Source organism: Hippocampus guttulatus, chromosome 8, assembly GCF_054856545.1.
Source record: "Hippocampus guttulatus isolate MCC_2025c chromosome 8, RoL_Hgut_1.0, whole genome shotgun sequence".
Lineage (NCBI taxonomy): Eukaryota > Metazoa > Chordata > Actinopteri > Syngnathiformes > Syngnathidae > Hippocampus > Hippocampus guttulatus.
The window spans coordinates 18869853-18886135 of record NC_141268.1 but is presented as its reverse complement, the minus strand read 5'-3'; the positions used below and the strand labels follow the sequence as shown (position 1 = coordinate 18886135).

General features: G+C 44.2%; 3 protein-coding genes and 2 non-coding genes across 6 annotated transcripts; 1 reads left to right on the top strand and 4 right to left on the bottom strand.

Annotated features, from left to right (window-relative positions):
* Positions 1-243: 243 nt before the first annotated feature.
* Positions 244-5962, bottom strand: nop56 (NOP56 ribonucleoprotein homolog). The gene is made up of 12 exons (XM_086117553.1): positions 5858-5962; positions 4617-4706; positions 4429-4543; positions 3566-3730; positions 3168-3366; positions 2900-3087; positions 2490-2641; positions 2202-2302; positions 1723-1871; positions 1380-1501; positions 1074-1190; positions 244-725 (listed from the first exon to the last, which is right to left on the bottom strand). Exons 1-12 carry the CDS (start codon positions 5858-5860, stop codon positions 423-425), a joined length of 1704 nt encoding a protein of 567 aa, XP_085973679.1. The 5' UTR covers positions 5861-5962; the 3' UTR covers positions 244-422.
* Positions 1272-1338, bottom strand: LOC147201617 (small nucleolar RNA SNORD57). Its single transcript, XR_015101710.1, has one exon. It is a non-coding gene; the product is annotated as a small nucleolar RNA SNORD57 (small nucleolar RNA).
* Positions 2720-2850, bottom strand: LOC147201616 (small nucleolar RNA SNORA26). The gene has a single exon (XR_015101711.1). It is a non-coding gene; the product is annotated as a small nucleolar RNA SNORA26 (small nucleolar RNA).
* A 2258-nt stretch (positions 5963-8220) lies between the features above and the next one.
* mlnl (motilin-like) lies at positions 8221-9310 on the top strand. Its single transcript, XM_086117412.1, has 4 exons — positions 8221-8340; positions 8869-8970; positions 9062-9167; positions 9303-9310. The coding sequence occupies exons 1-4, from the start codon at positions 8221-8223 to the stop codon at positions 9308-9310; spliced, it is 336 nt and encodes a 111-aa protein (XP_085973538.1).
* Positions 9311-9642: 332 nt separating this feature from the next.
* On the bottom strand, positions 9643-15218 carry LOC147201613 (retinol dehydrogenase 12). Of its 2 annotated transcripts, none has more exons than XM_086116865.1 (6): positions 14841-15218; positions 12326-12565; positions 11714-11884; positions 11407-11595; positions 11203-11312; positions 9643-11007 (listed from the first exon to the last, which is right to left on the bottom strand). In XM_086116865.1, the coding sequence occupies exons 1-6, from the start codon at positions 14995-14997 to the stop codon at positions 10828-10830; spliced, it is 1047 nt and encodes a 348-aa protein (XP_085972991.1). In that variant the 5' UTR covers positions 14998-15218; the 3' UTR covers positions 9643-10827. The 2 variants fall into 2 exon arrangements, with proteins under 2 accessions (XP_085972991.1, XP_085972992.1); XM_086116866.1 differs by having other exon boundaries at positions 11795-11884; positions 14841-15216.
* Between the last annotated feature and the right edge of the window lie 1065 nt (positions 15219-16283).

The window sequence follows — 16283 nt, the reverse complement described above, 5'->3', positions numbered from 1 at the left end:
AGTGGTTTGTTCGGTACTATTATACAGAAAAAAAATATAGCACTAAAATCACTATCAATATTTTGTGAATTTCAAAAAAAATAGAAAAACCCTCCCCGAACTCAAACCATAAATACATTTTCTTTTGGACTGTGGCATACCTAAACTTGTCCGAATTGGCCCAAGTTTGCAGACCTGAGCCCAACAACCTGTAAAATGGTATCCTGACCATATACCCAAAGGAGAAAATAAACGGACAACAAATTTCTTAACTGAGAATTTATTTACATAAGTACATCTTAGTTCATTCAAGGCACAAGATACAGCGTCTCTATATAACCCCCCCAAAAAAGAGGGGAGTGGGGGAGAAAAAGTTTTAATAAAATGAAACAAAACTGTACACAAAACGAATTCATTCAGATCTATTCCATTCACTCTGCATCCTATTTCTTCTTTTTCTTTTTAGGCACTGTTATTTCTGGGACGTCTTCTGCTGGCTCAGCTTCAATGGCCTCCGATGTCCGTTTCTTCTTCTTCTTGGCTGACTTATCAGTGTCCTCTTCTGGTACCTCAACCTCAGGGGTCTCCTCCTCTGGTTCCTCGGGCTCAGACTTGCGTTTCTTTTTCTTCTTGGCGGAAGCATCACCTGCTCCGTGCTCTGCAGCCGGCGTCTCTTCAGTTTGGACCTCTTCGGCCGCATGTTTCTTTTTCTTTTTCCCTCCGGGTGTTTCTGAGTCTCCATTAACCTACAAGAGGGGTAGAGTCAATTTTTAAGTCAAGTACAACTTCAGTGAATTTGGGATGTTGTGTGTGAACAAATTCTGTTGATTATTTGCTAAACTAGTAGAAAGTTTATCCGTTTGAACATGAAATAACTTGGAATTAGGTTTGTAAGCTATCCAATAACGAGCGCAAGTATTTAAAGTTGTACGACTCTGTTCAGTGATCAAGCCCACGGTTTGGGGCCAGCCAATGGTTCAGAGTCAGACTAATTTTGCATGTCGCACGCTGAGACAGAACCACAGGGCATGGGTCAGATCTCAGATTTCAAAGCTAAACATGCGGAGCCGCTTTCGGAAGGAGTGTTTATTTACCTCGGCGTCACTGTTGGCATCCCCGTTTTCAAGGAGCGCTTGCTTCTTTTCACGCTTCTTGCGTTTCTTTTCCCGTTTTTCAAGCTTGCGCTTCATCTCGGCGGCTACATCAGACGCCTGCACGGGAGAACACAGATCGATCAACGCCGCGTGCGTCAAACCGCCGGGAAAGTCTTTCGTAGCTTCGGAATGAACACTGCATCAGGCTCATTAAATCAGTTTTGACCCTCAGCTATGATCAGGGACAACGGAGTCATCATCCACAGCATTTGACTGCACAGGAGCGATGAAGACGAACGAGCTCACCTCCTTCACGGCCTCTTTCATGACATCAACATTCTTGCGCGGTAGGTTGCCCGTCTCGTAGAAAGACAGGCGCTCCTCCACCTGTTCACGCAGTTTGTCACCAAACACGCTGGAGGGCAATTCTGGGGGCGGAGGAGAAAAAGCCTTAAAAACAAAATGAACCCATCACAGAGACAACAGACGTCTCGGAAAAACACAGTCATGGCAGAGCTCAGAAAATTATTTTTCAACATCAACCCAAAGGATGAATGCTGTTGACGAAAAATTGGAGCATCATGGCAAAGCCCGCAAGAAACGCATCAACGGTTGTCGGGGGGGGGGGGGGGGGGGGGGTCTCCCTCACCGGAGAAGCAGTCAATGCGCGAGGCGATGGTGCACTTGTTGGCCAGATATCTGGAGATGCGGCCTTTGTTCTTGGCGGCGGCGCGGCCGATGAAGGTCGAGTGGAAGATGAGGCCGTACTTGGGCGTGTTGCCGCGAGTCTTGAGGGCTCTGTGCGAGATCACAGCTGCTTTCACACTCGGGAGGGGTTAAACGTGCAAATACGACTGCAGGGACCAAAGGCAGCTGTTGGCGTTGACAATGTGCTTGACCAGGTTTTTGGTGGTAATTTGTTCCCAATGCGCTCATCATCTAACCGTTTTGCTCTCATCTATCGCGGTGCTGTGTGTGGTTGCTCAGACTTTGGGATGCAACGGGGGGAGCGGGGGATCACTCCGGACAAGACCGGCGGCCTTCTCAGGTCACCCTGCTCTGCTCCGGCCCAGCCCTGCCATCACCGCAACCACAGATCTCCCCGGCAGGGATGGGGTGCCCCAGTACCTGAACAGGGCCTTCTCCGCTCCCAGGATCTGCACGGTGGAGGCGGGGTACTTTGCCAGGTTGGTGAGACTGCCGGCGTGAGAGATCAGACGGGCGCCAACCTGGAAAAGAAAAATACTCAATTTGGGAGCACTTGTGTTCAGGGGGAGGGAACCCCCGCCAAGGCAAGTCGGACCATCAGCACCAGAGGTTTCTCCTCACAGCGAGTCAGAGGATTGACAGATTATTGGTCAAAAACATCATCGGTCTCATTTGTTCCGTAAAAGCGAACCGAGCCCAAGAACTCACCACGTCTCCGATCAACGCGGCCAAGTTGGGAGCCACTTGGTCCATCTTTGAGCGCAAGTACTCCTGCAGCTCCAGACGATAAGCAGTCAGAGAGACCACACGACTGGAGAACCTCTCGATGTTGATCAGGTCGATGGGTGAAATGTCCATTCCTGCGCAAAACAAACAAACAAAAAAACCCCAAAAGGTTCGTGATTATGTCACGTCAAACTCAATGCTGGCAACACGACTCGTGTTTCTCCCGACAGGATCCGCAGCGAGGATGACAGCCTCCACTACAGGTTTATGAGAGACTTTCTCTACCCCCCTGTGTTCACCACCAGAGACACTTGCTGGCCCAAGGTGTGCGATGAAGGGGCACGGTTTGCAAACGGCATAACGATTCAACGCAAGACGAGGAGGAGACGAACCCATCGAGGAACGGGATGCATCGAGGATGGCCTGCGCCTTGGCGTTGTCCATGACCACCTCCTCCAGGCTCTCCACACTCTCGTCCGTCAACTCCTTCCGGTTGCCAGTGAGCCGAGTTAGGCGGCAGTACATCGAGTTGTCCGGCACGATTCTCACCAGCTCGGGGAAGTGGTAACCGTACCATTCGCTGAACCACACAGGAAAAGAAGCACTTCATTTAAACACGGCACCATGTTTTTGGAAGTGTCCTACGTGAGATCGGCTTACCGGACACGCATGGAGAACGTGTTGATGTCCTTGTCGAGCTGATCCAACAGCGCAATGGACTGGATGATCATGTTGTCTGCCCGGTTAACATTAAATTTCACTTTGGCCCGCGAGTAACTGTGGCCCAGACCGAGCTGGGCTTTGGAGGCCGCCAAGGCCGTCAGGCCCTTCACCAGCGAGTGGAAGTGAAGACGGATCCCTGACGAGACGGGAAAAGAAGCAACGCAGAGGTTGGATTGTGTCACTTTCGAGTCGCGGGTGATCATGTGAGCGGCTGGCTGTTCAGATTTTCAGTATGAACCTTCATGAGTGTCAGGACCATATAGACGCATCATAAACAGAGCGTGCGTGTGTGTTTGCTGAAGCGCAAACCAAAAGTTCTCGCGCGAAATACGAACCTCTTGCTAATTCTGCCACGACGCCGCCTGTCTGGATGGAAAAACCAAATTCTTCTTGCAAAGCAGCACCAATTTTGGGATCGCCAACTCCCAATGTGGCTTTCTTCTTCCGAGATTGAGGAACGTTTGTCTCAAGGAACAACTTGAGGTCAGCATGAACCACACCTGCAAAAAGGAGAGACATTTTTCATCTTGCCCGAATATATTAAACCTGAATGCGCAGAAATGTGCTTTTGAGACTACACCAGAATTGTGTATATATATATATAAAGGGGGGGGGGGGGCACATAAAGACATTAACCCAATGATTGGTTTAAATATAACTGGATATTAATGTATATATTTGCATATTGTCTCAAGTTATCCAGCACAATAACAACGAAATGTTAGCAACTGAAATGCAGTTCACAGATGAACTACTATAGGCAGTTGAAGTTCTCGTTTTCATTTCAAGACAGCCTGGATGCCCTGTGGCGCCACACTGCCTCTCACAGGTCAGTCTAGGTATTACAGCTAACTTCTGGTTTGGGGTAGATAAGTCCTTCCTTTTAAAAATCAGCCATTCTTTGTAATTTTAGCATTTTGCATGCACCAGGGATGTTTCCAGTAACATTTTGCCGAATGGCATTCCATGCGAATCAAATGTTGAATGACGGCTCAACAAAACACCGGCTAGCATAATCGTACCCTCGGATGTTCAGGTTGAACATAAGGCTGTCATCACAGTCTTTCAGTGGATTGACAGATTTGAAAACATCACCACACCCGAGGGCAGTAAAAACAATAACGGATGGGAGAAACGTGCTTACAAGAAGTCTGAATCAGTCAATACATTTCAATAAGCTTAAGGAAACAAAGCTTACCTTCAGAAATGGCATTTATGTTCTCCAGGGCAGATTGTGCTGATTTAAAGGGGAAAAAGGCAGCCAGGCTCAACATACTATTGAATTTAGCCAGACTCAGCACACACTGCTCCACCTGAAACATACACTTGGCGATGAGTCTCCCACAATAAGGCCAAACTAAGTAGCAGTGAGGCAATAAAACCCACCTGGGGCAGCAGCATGCTGATCTCCTCCACCTCTTTCACGGCAAACAACGCATAGCCGGACGCATGCTCGAACAACATGTGCAACAGCACCTAAACAAATACAATTAATCCATAAGAGTTTCATTTATAACCCCATGCCGGTGTTGTTTTGGGCAGCCATCTTGGTTTTAGTCTTTTGGATGAAAATGTTGAAGGAATATTAGTCACTTTTTGGGGGGTACTACAAAATACCACACATGAATAAAACAGAATGACACTTAACCATTAAAGAAACAAAACAACGTTTTGGCAATTTACGAACCACATAACATATAGAAAATAAGTGGCAAAATGATTAGGACCCCACAAAAATAAAAGGTTAGGGTAAGGAGAGATAACGGTAAAATAGCCGATTCACGACAGGCCCAGAATTCTTCGCTCCTGCGATAACCAATCAGACCCGTTCATGGCAAAATAACGCAAACGGGAGGTTTTACGGCAAAGTAACCACTGCCTTTATAATTTTAGTACTAAGTCAACTATTGGTTTTGTTCCATCCACATCTACGTTTGGGATTTTAACAGACAAAGTATGTATTCAGAGACTTTAAACGATCTTACTTTAATGTCGGGATTTAATTATTTTTCATCGATTGATCTATTTTTTTAACTCTGATTTTCCTTGCGTTTGAAATGTGTCCAACGAAATCTTGACAAAAAAATAAAAGATGAAACGACATTGATCGCACATCCCAAAACTATAAAATGCTGCAAAGGGGTTTTAATCCATCAAAACGGAAAGCAACATTTGATGAAAATGTGCAAGACGGTCCAATATATAAGCTTTCGTACCACATACGGTCACAGTGCACCACGTTTTAGCCAGGGCACCACGTGTGCAAACGCTTTGGGGTGAAGCAGCAACGATGCTCATCATAAAGCTTAAAATCTACACTTTCTAGTGGCGGCATATCTGAAACGCGTAGGTTTGCATTTCTACAACATTAAAATTTGTTCGTTTACTGTCGGCGGCCGCAATTCTTTGAGAGCGACGTGACGCACATTTCGCGCAGAACGAGTGTTAACCACATGGGCGGCTAACTAGTTAGCTCAGGAGAAAGGCCTTAGACGGGATTTGGAAAAGGAAGATGTAAACAACGATTTGTTAGATAACAACATGTATAGCAGTAAGGGCACGTCAGCAGTCAAGCACAAGACAACATTTGTAGCTAGATCATTCATATGCATAACTTGTTTCCTTACCATGATCGGTAAATGTCGGCAGCACACAAGACGTGTGCGACCCGATGCTTGTTCTTCTGTAAAAAGGCAGCACGGTCACGCTCCTACTCCAGGTCAAGGGCCAGAATACCGCGATATCACATAAAACATCGCGAGACGCAACAAAGAAACGTGGATTTGTTTCTTATGCCATCTAGTGGACATAAAAACAACAACCAAGTGGTACGTTACTTTAGAGTTCAAATGTATTGACGGCTGAAAAAGTGCTCACCCTCTGTTCCGAAGTGGAAAATGTTGATGGTTGGTAGTGGCCAAAATTATGCAAAGCATAACATAACATAAAAGTAGCGAATAACAAACAATATAGATTTGGCAACCAGTTCAGTGTGCCCCGCGCCTGCTGCCCGAAGACAGCATGGATTGGCTCCAGCACGCCAGTGCGACCCTTGTGAGGATGGTCGGATCAGAAAATGGATGAAATGAAATATATTAAGAGCATATATTTTGTCCCTATTTAAAAAAGGCATTTTTTCATCCACCTGGTTCGGAAATACTTGGTCCTGTGTGGACACACAGTAGCACTAATGTAAAATTGTAGCCCCCACCAGCATTTTCATTGCCTACCCCTGCTATTTATTATGAACAAAAAAATGTCATCCATGTCTGTCTGATATTATGAGTTGCAGTTTTGATTGACTCAATTCATTTGGAGTAAAAACTAAAAATTAAAGAAAAATAGAATAATAGCCCATGGTCAAGAGCATTTTTAGACCCCTTTGGGCCCCCAAGGCAACAAGGGCCATTCATTGTTATGGGCCAAAGTCAGCCGTATCCCTTCAACTCAAGGCCTCAGTCGATTAAGTGTACATTTACTTTGTAAATAAATTTATGCTTTTTTTGTGTCCCAATTCACTTTCTACATTTGTCCCTAAAATTTCAGGTTAGGGGCCACTGTGCTCCTACAGAAAAAAAAAGAGTCTGTAGTCCTGCAGCATAAATAAATAAACAAACAAACACTTCTATTTTGAATGCATAAATAACGAAACGCTTTATGTGTTGACGAACCCAATTGCGCTGGAGGTACCTAACGCTCAGGAAGGGAAAATCCAACTCGAGCTTGTACGTCACGCTGATGCTTCATTTAGGTCTGCACACAACTTATGTACTTGAACCACTTGGACACGACGACGGAGTGATTTTTAATCGTCCATTTCTCCAGAGTGGTCCAACAGTGCGCACCCATTCTGGTCACATTTCACCACCATGCAGGAACACAGTCAAGTGGTGGATTTGAGGAAAAAGCATCATAAAAGTTCTGCAGCCTTGCAGGGTTTCTTAGGAGCGCATGCATGTGAGCCTGGATGTGCGCAACTCCACATTACTCGCAGGTCATAAATGTGACATTGTGTTGGCTTATTCTTAGAAGCAGAGAATTTATGGCTGGCTGACCTCTGAGGACACTCAAGCCCAAATAGGTACAACATACATTTCACACTGAGGTCAACTAAAAAAAACAACCCCCATATATATATATATATATATATATATATATATATATATATATATATATATATATATATATATGTGTGTGTGTGTGTATATATATATATATATATGTGTGTGTGTGTGTGTGTGTGTGCATATATATATATATATATATATATATATATATGTGTGTGTGTGTGTGTGTGTGTGTGCGTGTGTGTGTATTTTTTTCAGTGTTTAGTTAATCAAAAAGCAAGTTTGCCCCCATGCCCATATACAGAATGTACACTGATTTAAAAAAAAAGAAAGAAAAAAAAGCCGAATACATGTGTGATATCTGCGTTTCCAGGAGCCTGGATGAGAATGCTTGTGAAGGAGGCTGTTGAGGAGCGGATGTGAGGGCGGACAGTAAAAAGCTGGGGCATCAGGAGCGCCTTGATATAAAGGTGGACGGGGACAAGTTCTCATTCAGACAAGAGACGCTCTTCTCATCCGGGACAATCTCACCAAGATTCAAACGACTGGTGAGCATGTAACATTTTGTCTTTTTCTCTTCTGTTCATTTGCACCATGTACAAATTGCTCCGTGTGTGTAAAGCTGTCCTGTCTAGATTGCCGCGGGAACTTATCTCATCTTGAGTGTATCGCAGTCTTGTCACTCTCATGCACTCCCACGCGCACATTTGTCAATCTGCATTTGCAAAATGACATGTCAGTATGACATTACATACATGTACACAGACATGAACACACATGCGGTAAATTAAATACTTCTCACAGCCGACACTTAGAGTAGGTGTGGCTGAAAAATGATGTCTTCCCAATTCTGGCGCCAAATATGAAAGTGCTCACCAGAGACTGAAAAAGCGCCAATGAACGTTTGTCCAGCACAGAAGAGAATGAGCATGCGTGGAGCTGTGGCCGTCTGCGTGGTGCTGGCCTGCCTTGTGGCGCTGCTGGTTGAGAGGACACAAGGACACATCACCTTCTTCAGCCCAAAGGAAATGATGCTGATGAAAGTAAGATGATTGGGTTGTATTGGCCAGTGTTAAGTCGTTTTAAATTCTACAAAATATTGACAGATTATTTTTTTGTGGGGGGGGGGGGCCCAAGAATGGCTAAGCGCAAAACATCGGACTATTCTGAAGTGACCTTCCATGAGGCCTGATCTAAACCCAGTTGAACATCCGTGGATGGAGTGCAAATATGACATTTGGAGAAAACAGTCACCAAACCTAGGACGGAAGCGGTTGACTCATGAAGAGTGGCCAGAAATACCAGAAAAATTTGAAAGCTACAAAAATCGTGATGGCAGTGATGGCTTCAAATGGCTGTGCAACAAAATATATATACTGTATATATTTTTTTGTCCAGGCTCGTTTCTGTTGAACCAAAATTCTAATGAAACTTTGTCAAAAGCAACTTTGTTCAGATTCACGTTTTTTCCCCCCCCTGAGACCACTGTGGGTTTTTCTTTCATATACAATCCGATGTGGGGAAAAAAAAAATCTCTCTGGTGACTTTGTGCTTGGCTGTCTACTCTCCAGGAGCGAGAGGGTAGAAAGGACATGGAGCCTCGGTCGGAGGACGGCCACTTGGAAGACGTTGCTGTCCAACAGCTTCCTCAAGCTGAGCATGGTGGAAATCCCGTGCGTGTGCACGCACATGAACGCACGCACTACCGCCACCGCCGTTGTGTTGCATAATACACGTTCATTTTCTGTGTATGTGTGTGTACAGGATAAAACAGTGGATATCACCGTGCGTCTTTCCCCCAAACAGTTGGACCATGTCGCTCCTGTGCTTGAGGAGCTCATCCATGAAATTGTGGACGAGCGACAGAAAGGTACTAAACTGCTCTCGGGACTAAAAGCTTTTTGACCTTTGTGGATAAGTGACCTTTAAATGATGACTAACAGTCAGGGGGAGGTTAAAAGAAAAAGATCATAATTGGATTCTCTCACATTCTTTGTCTTTACAGCCAAGTAGCGTGCTGGAGAACTGAAGAAGAAATGAATTCATGAAAGATGGACTGCTCTTATATTTTCTTGTGTTTCAAGGTATCGGTCAATAAAGGGAAATTATTGTTTCACTTAAAGGAGCCCTCGTTGTATTTTCTACACCAAAACATATTGTTCCCGAGCGACTCGTTGCCCTCGAGACGTGTCGTCAAGGCGACAAATGCCGCATTTACAAAATAGCACCAGAAAGTGCTAAATGTTGACGACGGCGTTATAATCTAACGGTCACCGATCTGATGCCCCCAAAACCAGAATAAGATTTCTTCAACTTCTATGGGGAAAGAAAAAAAAAGCATACCATTATTGATAAAGATCAACTTTATTCAATAAGAAAACAAAATGAACAATTTAAAGTCTAAACTTAACCGAGCGATGTAACACCTTGAAAGCATGATACTTGGAAAACCTGACAACATAACTGTAATACCTCGCTAAGCAAACTCAAAACAGCTTTTATTCAAGAAAAGCCAACTTTTAGAAGACATGACACTGTGCATCAATCTCACAATATCAGAGTCAATGACCACTGAGATACACATTTTGCACCACGGCAAAGACAAACACCTTCAGAAAAATCGTTCCAAGTTGTTACAATTAGTGCGTCTCCCTGAAAATTCACTCATTCAATGCATCACACTCTCGTCTTTATCCACTCGTCGTAACAATAAAAACATATCGCAGAAATAACACCATCTGTGACGCTACTGCGTGACTGCAAAACGGCTGCCGCATCCACCGGCACTTTGGCTCACAGATCCCTCTGATGTATTGCAACAACATTAAGAGGCTCGCGATTGTGACAATAAAAATAAAGGCAACATGAGTGGGGAAAAAAAGCACATTGGCAAAAGAACCACAGAAAGGAACTGCAAAGACAATAAAATGTGTTTTGCGCTAGTTTACATGGAAAAGGCATATTGAGCAATGTCTCCCTTTTAGCAAATCATGAAAACATTGTTTGGGGACCCAGAACGGTAAAGACATGTTGACATGAAAAATATGACTTTTTTTCATCTTAGAAGCAAGTACTGGTCGTACAAGTTTGAACACTAACCACTGCTAGTAATTCAAAAAAAAAAAAATCATTTTCAGAAAATTCAGTGAGGCGTGTCTTTACCGCTACTAATCTAATTCTAAGAATAGGAAGCATGAACACGATGGGCGCCTCACAAATATGAATATGATGAATCGTGAAGAATAACATCAAAAAGGTGATTTGAGAGGTCACGTCGCTCAGTTTCAAAAACGCCGGCGACCCCTGCCAATATCCGTCAGTTATTAAACAAACAAAAAAAGGCAGCATACAAGGCAGACCACATTTAATTAAGATAGACACACTGGGCTCAATTCATAAACATGGCAGTGTTCTATCTTGCAACGGTGCATTAATCACAACCTGAGGGATTAAAAATCAGAGCAGCCGCTTTAACAGCAACACGCGTAGGGCAATTGGACCTCCTTTCTGTTATCGGGAGGAACATTGTTTCACAGCTTCGATGTCAGTCTTTCGCAAATCTCAAAGTCCTTGACTGCCAGGGCCGCGTCTCGGGCCAAGGGGGCGGGGAGGACAATGGAGCAGTCGCTGTCAAAATACTTTCCGCTGATGCCTTCGGCTTCCTCTGACACGGCGCAGTAGATGGCGCTGACTGCCCCCTCTTCTGCAGACTGAGGAGATGCGGAAAGGACGGTCAAAAAACAACTCGAGCCGGTTGGAGGTTAAGAAGCATTAAAATAAATGGGGAGGGCCCTTTGCGCCGTCGTGGGTGTAGACACAGCTGACTTGTGAGAGCGGCTTCATTCATTCGCTATGAAATTTGAACGCCGCAGAGGCTCCACAAGTAACGTGAATGACGCACTCACCTTGAAAAAGAACTGTCCAATGAGGCAGAAGATACAACGAATCCTGAAGGGGTAGTGCCTCATCATTCCCGTCATGACGATACCAGGATGGACCGAGTTGGCCGTGACGCCTACATCCACATTTGGCACACGCACGTGCGTGCCAGCAAAACAGTGAAAATTGCTCACGGTAACAAATGGAGTTCAAAGTCATTTGAGCCTTACCTGATCCTCGAAGCCTCCGCGCTAACTCGTTCGTGCAGATGATGTTGTGCAACTTGGTGTGGTTGTAAACTCGATCGAGGTTGTAAGTGACATTTTCCCCACGAAAATGAGAGAAGTCCACTTCACCCTTTTTGTGGTTGACGGAGCTGACAGTGACAATGCGTGCTGGGGCGGAACTTTTGATCAGGTCTGAAAGAAAGGGGGGGGGTGGCAAAAAATTTTTTTTTGGGGGGGGGGTGCAAATTTGGTCAGGTTTTGTCAGGTCAGATGGTGGAAGAGAAATAACTGGCATGGCAAAGACCCTCACTTGACAGTTGCGCAACATTCACGTTTACCAGCGGTCTACCAAAACTCTTGATACACATTGGAATGAGTTCTCGAATCCTACCAAGGAGCTGGTTGGTGAGAAGGAAAGGCCCCAAATGATTGGTTGCAAAAGAAACATCAAACCCATCTTTGGTAATCTCGCGGGGTAAACCTAATGGAAAAAAAAAAGTGAGAAACATTAGATGGGGCTTGTACCTCCAACCGAAAGCGTTTTTTTCTTATGCTCCCACATTGTAAACACAGAGTAAAAACGAACCTCTACAAAAGAAAAAAAACGACCCGCATATCCTTTGTTTTGTGTCGCTGAATTGTACCCAGATGAGATTTATTTCCGTTTGATTTTTTTTCCCAAAAAGGATGGGTGTGCTCCCAGGCTATTTATAATAGTGTCAGTTAAAGAGGAAATTCCAAAACAGCACATCTGATTCAAAGACAGAGTGCATTTGGGTTATGCGACGTTGGTCCCACCCCAACTATTGATTTCATCCCAAAAAATTCCACTGCAATCAATGCATTCAGACACACACACTCATTCTTCAAACGTGGTCGCCATAAGACGACCGATCTAAACTTCATGGGTGACATTTTGCACCTGACACCGCAGCATTGTTGACGAGGATGTGAAGAGCACGTTCCTCCTCCAGAATCTTCTCAGTAAATTCTCTGACAGAATCCAGAGAAGAAAGATCCACCTGACGCACGTGCACGTCGGGGTTTCCCGTTTGTGCTTGGATTTCTTGAGCTGCCGCTGCGCCACGGGACACACTTCGACAAGCCAGAATAACCCGGGCACCCCGGCGAGCAAAGTCCATGGCGATGAACTTTCCGATCCCTAAGAGCAAGCAGCAGGGGAAGAGAAAAACCAGCAGCGCGGTACAATCGGCAAGTTATTATTTTCGAAAGGTCAATTTGTCGATGGTATTTTAACTATGGCGTTGATGCTAACTTTAAGCATGACTGCATTCAACGACATCTGTTTTAAACGTCAGAATAGCGGGTTTAACATCAGTGTTAACAAAAAATAAATAAATCAATAGGACCTTCCATTGCAGAATACAAACACCGTAAAGTTGCATAACTTAACATGCTGATACCATCAAACAACCGCCTGGAAATTCTTTCGCAACGACTGAAAATGATTTTGGCCACCAGATAAGTGACATGGAGCACATGACAACAGTCGGCGAGAAATGAGACATTCTGCTTTCCATGACCATTTGTTGTTTTGATTTGCTGGCAGAACCACAGGGAAGGACTTGTTCAGATAAAAGCGGTTTGAAAACAGGAATGGTCTTTTGATTAACTGGCAAAAAATAAAAAACAAAACCCAAACAAACACTGCAGTCTGATTGAAAGAATTCAAGCTTTCAAGTTAGGATAGGGGGCGGCCCGGTAGTCCAGTGGTTAGCACGTCGGCTTCACAGTGCAGAGGTTCGATTCCAGCTCCGGCCTCCCTGTGTGGAGTTTGCATGTTCTCCCCGGGCCTGCGTGGGTTTTCCCCGGGTGCTCCGGTTTCCTCCCACATTCCAAAAACATGCGTGGCAGGCTGTTTGAACACTCTAAATTGTCCGTCCCTAGGTGTGAGTGTGAGCGCGGATGGTTGTTCGTCTCCGTGTGCCCTGCGATTGGCTGGCAACCGATTCAGGGTGTCCCCCGCCTACTGCCCGGAGACAGCTGGGATAGGCTCCAGCCCCCCCCCCCCCCCCCCCCGCGACCCTCGTGAGGATCAAGCGGTACGGAAGATGAATGAATGAATGAAAAAAGGTTAGGATAGTTCTGCGGGCTACCATATAGTATAATAGTTAATCATTAGACTGATTTATGCAGGAGAGCAGCTGCACGACCACGCCAACAATCACAATCTGGTTACGCCGCCATTGCTGCAATCAAAGACCGCTGACATGCCGAGGTCAGCTGACTGTAAAAAAAAAAATATATATATTTTCCTACTTTGCAAACCTCCCCAAAAACCTTTTTCAAAGATCTTAGAGCCTTGAGCTTTGCAATGAACAAAATGGGGCGCTGACGGAACGGAAATTGAGTTTCCGACTGTAACAAAGCATTCCATCAATTTATGTTAACAAAACAAATCTGCTCAAATGTATCTAACCTGACTACTTGCATTTGTTATTGTCGAAAAAAACTTCCAGGCCTTCAGTGGAGGTGACAATGATGTCCAAGGGCTTCCGCAAAGCGTGGGAAGACGCTCATTTTTCAAGTGGAGACAGAACATGGTCAGCGAATTGCGAAAAGAAAAAAAAAGATTTGGACAGTGACGATCTGTAGCTATTATATTATATAACAATACAGTATGACGTATGTACAAAGTATGATGAAATTCTGAAGAAAACCTTTGCATTTCCACACACGCACACACACACTCATGCAGACACACACGCACGAGTCAAGAAGTATCTAGATACTAGCGCATCTCAATAAATAACAATATTAAACTACTAGAATATCGTACAAGTGTTCATTTATTTAAATAGGTCAGTTCAAAAAGGAAACATTTTCAAAATTCCATTCATATCAACAATGAGCGTGATTGTTTCTTATGGAATTTTGGAATTTCTCAAGATCGTGAAGCGGGTTCAACTATTCAATTTCCAATACTCAAATTCACCGAGACGCGCTTGCATGTTGCAACAAGGGTACCCAAATATATGCCCCAATATCCAACTATAATGTCGACAATATTTGAACAATCTGGCTGTCTACCTAATGTCAAAGAATAATATCAAAATGTCCATCCATGCATTTACCACACATGGGACACATATGCATTTCACAATTGTTTTGAAGCGGCAAAAATCATGATCATGTCCCTTTATGAATGTCTCACATCAGGCCCATACATTTCCAAATTGTCATGAATGGGTTTGAATTAAGGTTCAAAGCCCAAAAATAATCACATCTGCATTTGTAAATATATCGAACTGGTATCTAAAAATTTGGCTTTCACAACAGAAAGTTTGTTGACACGATTGTCAACTTTTTATTCACGGGGGTGCGAAAGACAAAATATTTGCACATAGCTGAAACGATTGTGCGGAATAATTCAATGAGATAGAAAATATCGCTGCTAATGCAAGACCGAAGCAGACCTGAATTGCCTCCTGTCACAATCGCCGTCTTCCCTTTGAGCTGCGTGTCGCAGGCTCGCGGGTCCCACGTCCCTCTCCGCTGCCGACGCACCACCATCCACAACAGCAGCGTGGTGACCATCCACAGCGGGTGAGCGATCACATCCAGCCAGTCCATGGTACTGCCAGCGTGCTCGGGGAGAAGCACAACGAGATGACTTCCGAAGCTCCAAGTTTGACGTGACGATGTGAACCGGATCACGGTAAGTAGGAGTGATCACCGAGCTCATTACCATGTGACCATATGTAGTTACTGATTCATCGAGGCTATCGTAATAGTTCCGTTGAAGCTTTTGACGCTCGATGTGGTTCGTTTGCAAGCGTTTCTGGTCATGCCCATCATTTGGCTTCATTATCTTTCAACATCTGCGCCAGGTCGTCCTTTCTGTTATGCGTCACCCGTGGAACCTGTTCGGCCAGACTTTTGTTTAATTGGCTGCCAACATGCCACCCTGCCTACCTGATTTGTTCATCAACTCGGTAGCATTTAACACCACGAGATGAGCCTTTAGTCTTTTCAAATTCCAAGAACAAGCCATCTTAGTTGTAACTGTCACAATTACAGTATTGGAAGGGCAAAAGTAGTCACACGCTGCACTTAAGTAGTAGTACTTGTGCTAAAAATAAATAAATAGTCGGATACACGGAGGAGATCTCAAACACCGGCTTAAGTACAAATACAAGTAAAAAGTATACCTGTATTGCCTGAAATTTGAGCGCAAAAGTAAAAATGAATTTCTTGTGTTTATTTTTTGTAAACTTGGTACATACAATGAAAAAATAAAACTACCGGTAAATAAAACCGAAGTGCTTGTACTGAGAGCTAGCAACAAGGTGTTCCCTTACACTTGCTAATGCTGTGAAATGACTGTAATTTCAGAAAAAAAAGTTAAATGAGCTCGTACGGTTGTTCCTTGCTATATTGCGTTTTATTTTTTGGTGGGTTCAGCGCATAATCAATTAAAAAAAAATAGTATTCATGCAGTTTATTTGCTGTATCGCAGGATTGTGCTGTGCTTCATTTTCCACACAAGACTGTTACTGCAAACTCACAAAGCAATAAACAAGAGCCAGGAGAAAAGAGGAGTAAAAGATAGAAAATGTCCAAAGTTTGAAAACTGTTGAGGAATTTAACCTTACTATGAGTACTATTGGGGCCGCTCGCCTCTCATTAACATATTATTCCTATATAAACGGCAGTCTGTATTTTTCCTTTGCGTCCTGACGAAATCTGAAACTCTCAGAAGCCCAAATTTATTCATATTGTGTTGTGATAAACTGCAGAAAAGACGATGTGGTGTTGGGTCTTTATTCCACCTTATAGAGAAATAAAATGACCTGTGTCCAAGGAGGGCCATAAGGAAATGGACAGCTCCTCTCCACAATAAAACATTTTCCAATTAA

Coding starts and splice junctions, on each gene's coding strand:
- nop56 (XM_086117553.1), bottom strand. Junction 4,544..4,616: donor TCAGCATGCTGCTGCCCCAG/GTGGGTTTTATT, acceptor TGTATGTTTCAG/GTGGAGCAGTGTGTGCTGAG. Junction 1,872..2,201: donor GCGGAGAAGGCCCTGTTCAG/GTACTGGGGCAC, acceptor GATCTCGCACAG/AGCCCTCAAGACTCGCGGCA.
- mlnl (XM_086117412.1), top strand. CDS start 8,221: ATGAGCATGCGTGGAGCTGTGGCCGTCTGCGTGGTGCTGGCCTGCCTT. Junction 8,341..8,868: donor AGGAAATGATGCTGATGAAA/GTAAGATGATTG, acceptor TCTACTCTCCAG/GAGCGAGAGGGTAGAAAGGA. Junction 8,971..9,061: donor CTGAGCATGGTGGAAATCCC/GTGCGTGTGCAC, acceptor GTGTGTGTACAG/GATAAAACAGTGGATATCAC.
- LOC147201613 (XM_086116865.1), bottom strand. CDS start 14,997: ATGGACTGGCTGGATGTGATCGCTCACCCGCTGTGGATGGTCACCACG. Junction 11,596..11,713: donor GAATGTTGCGCAACTGTCAA/GTGAGGGTCTTT, acceptor CCTTTCTTTCAG/ACCTGATCAAAAGTTCCGCC. Junction 11,008..11,202: donor TTGGACAGTTCTTTTTCAAG/GTGAGTGCGTCA, acceptor GCATCTCCTCAG/TCTGCAGAAGAGGGGGCAGT.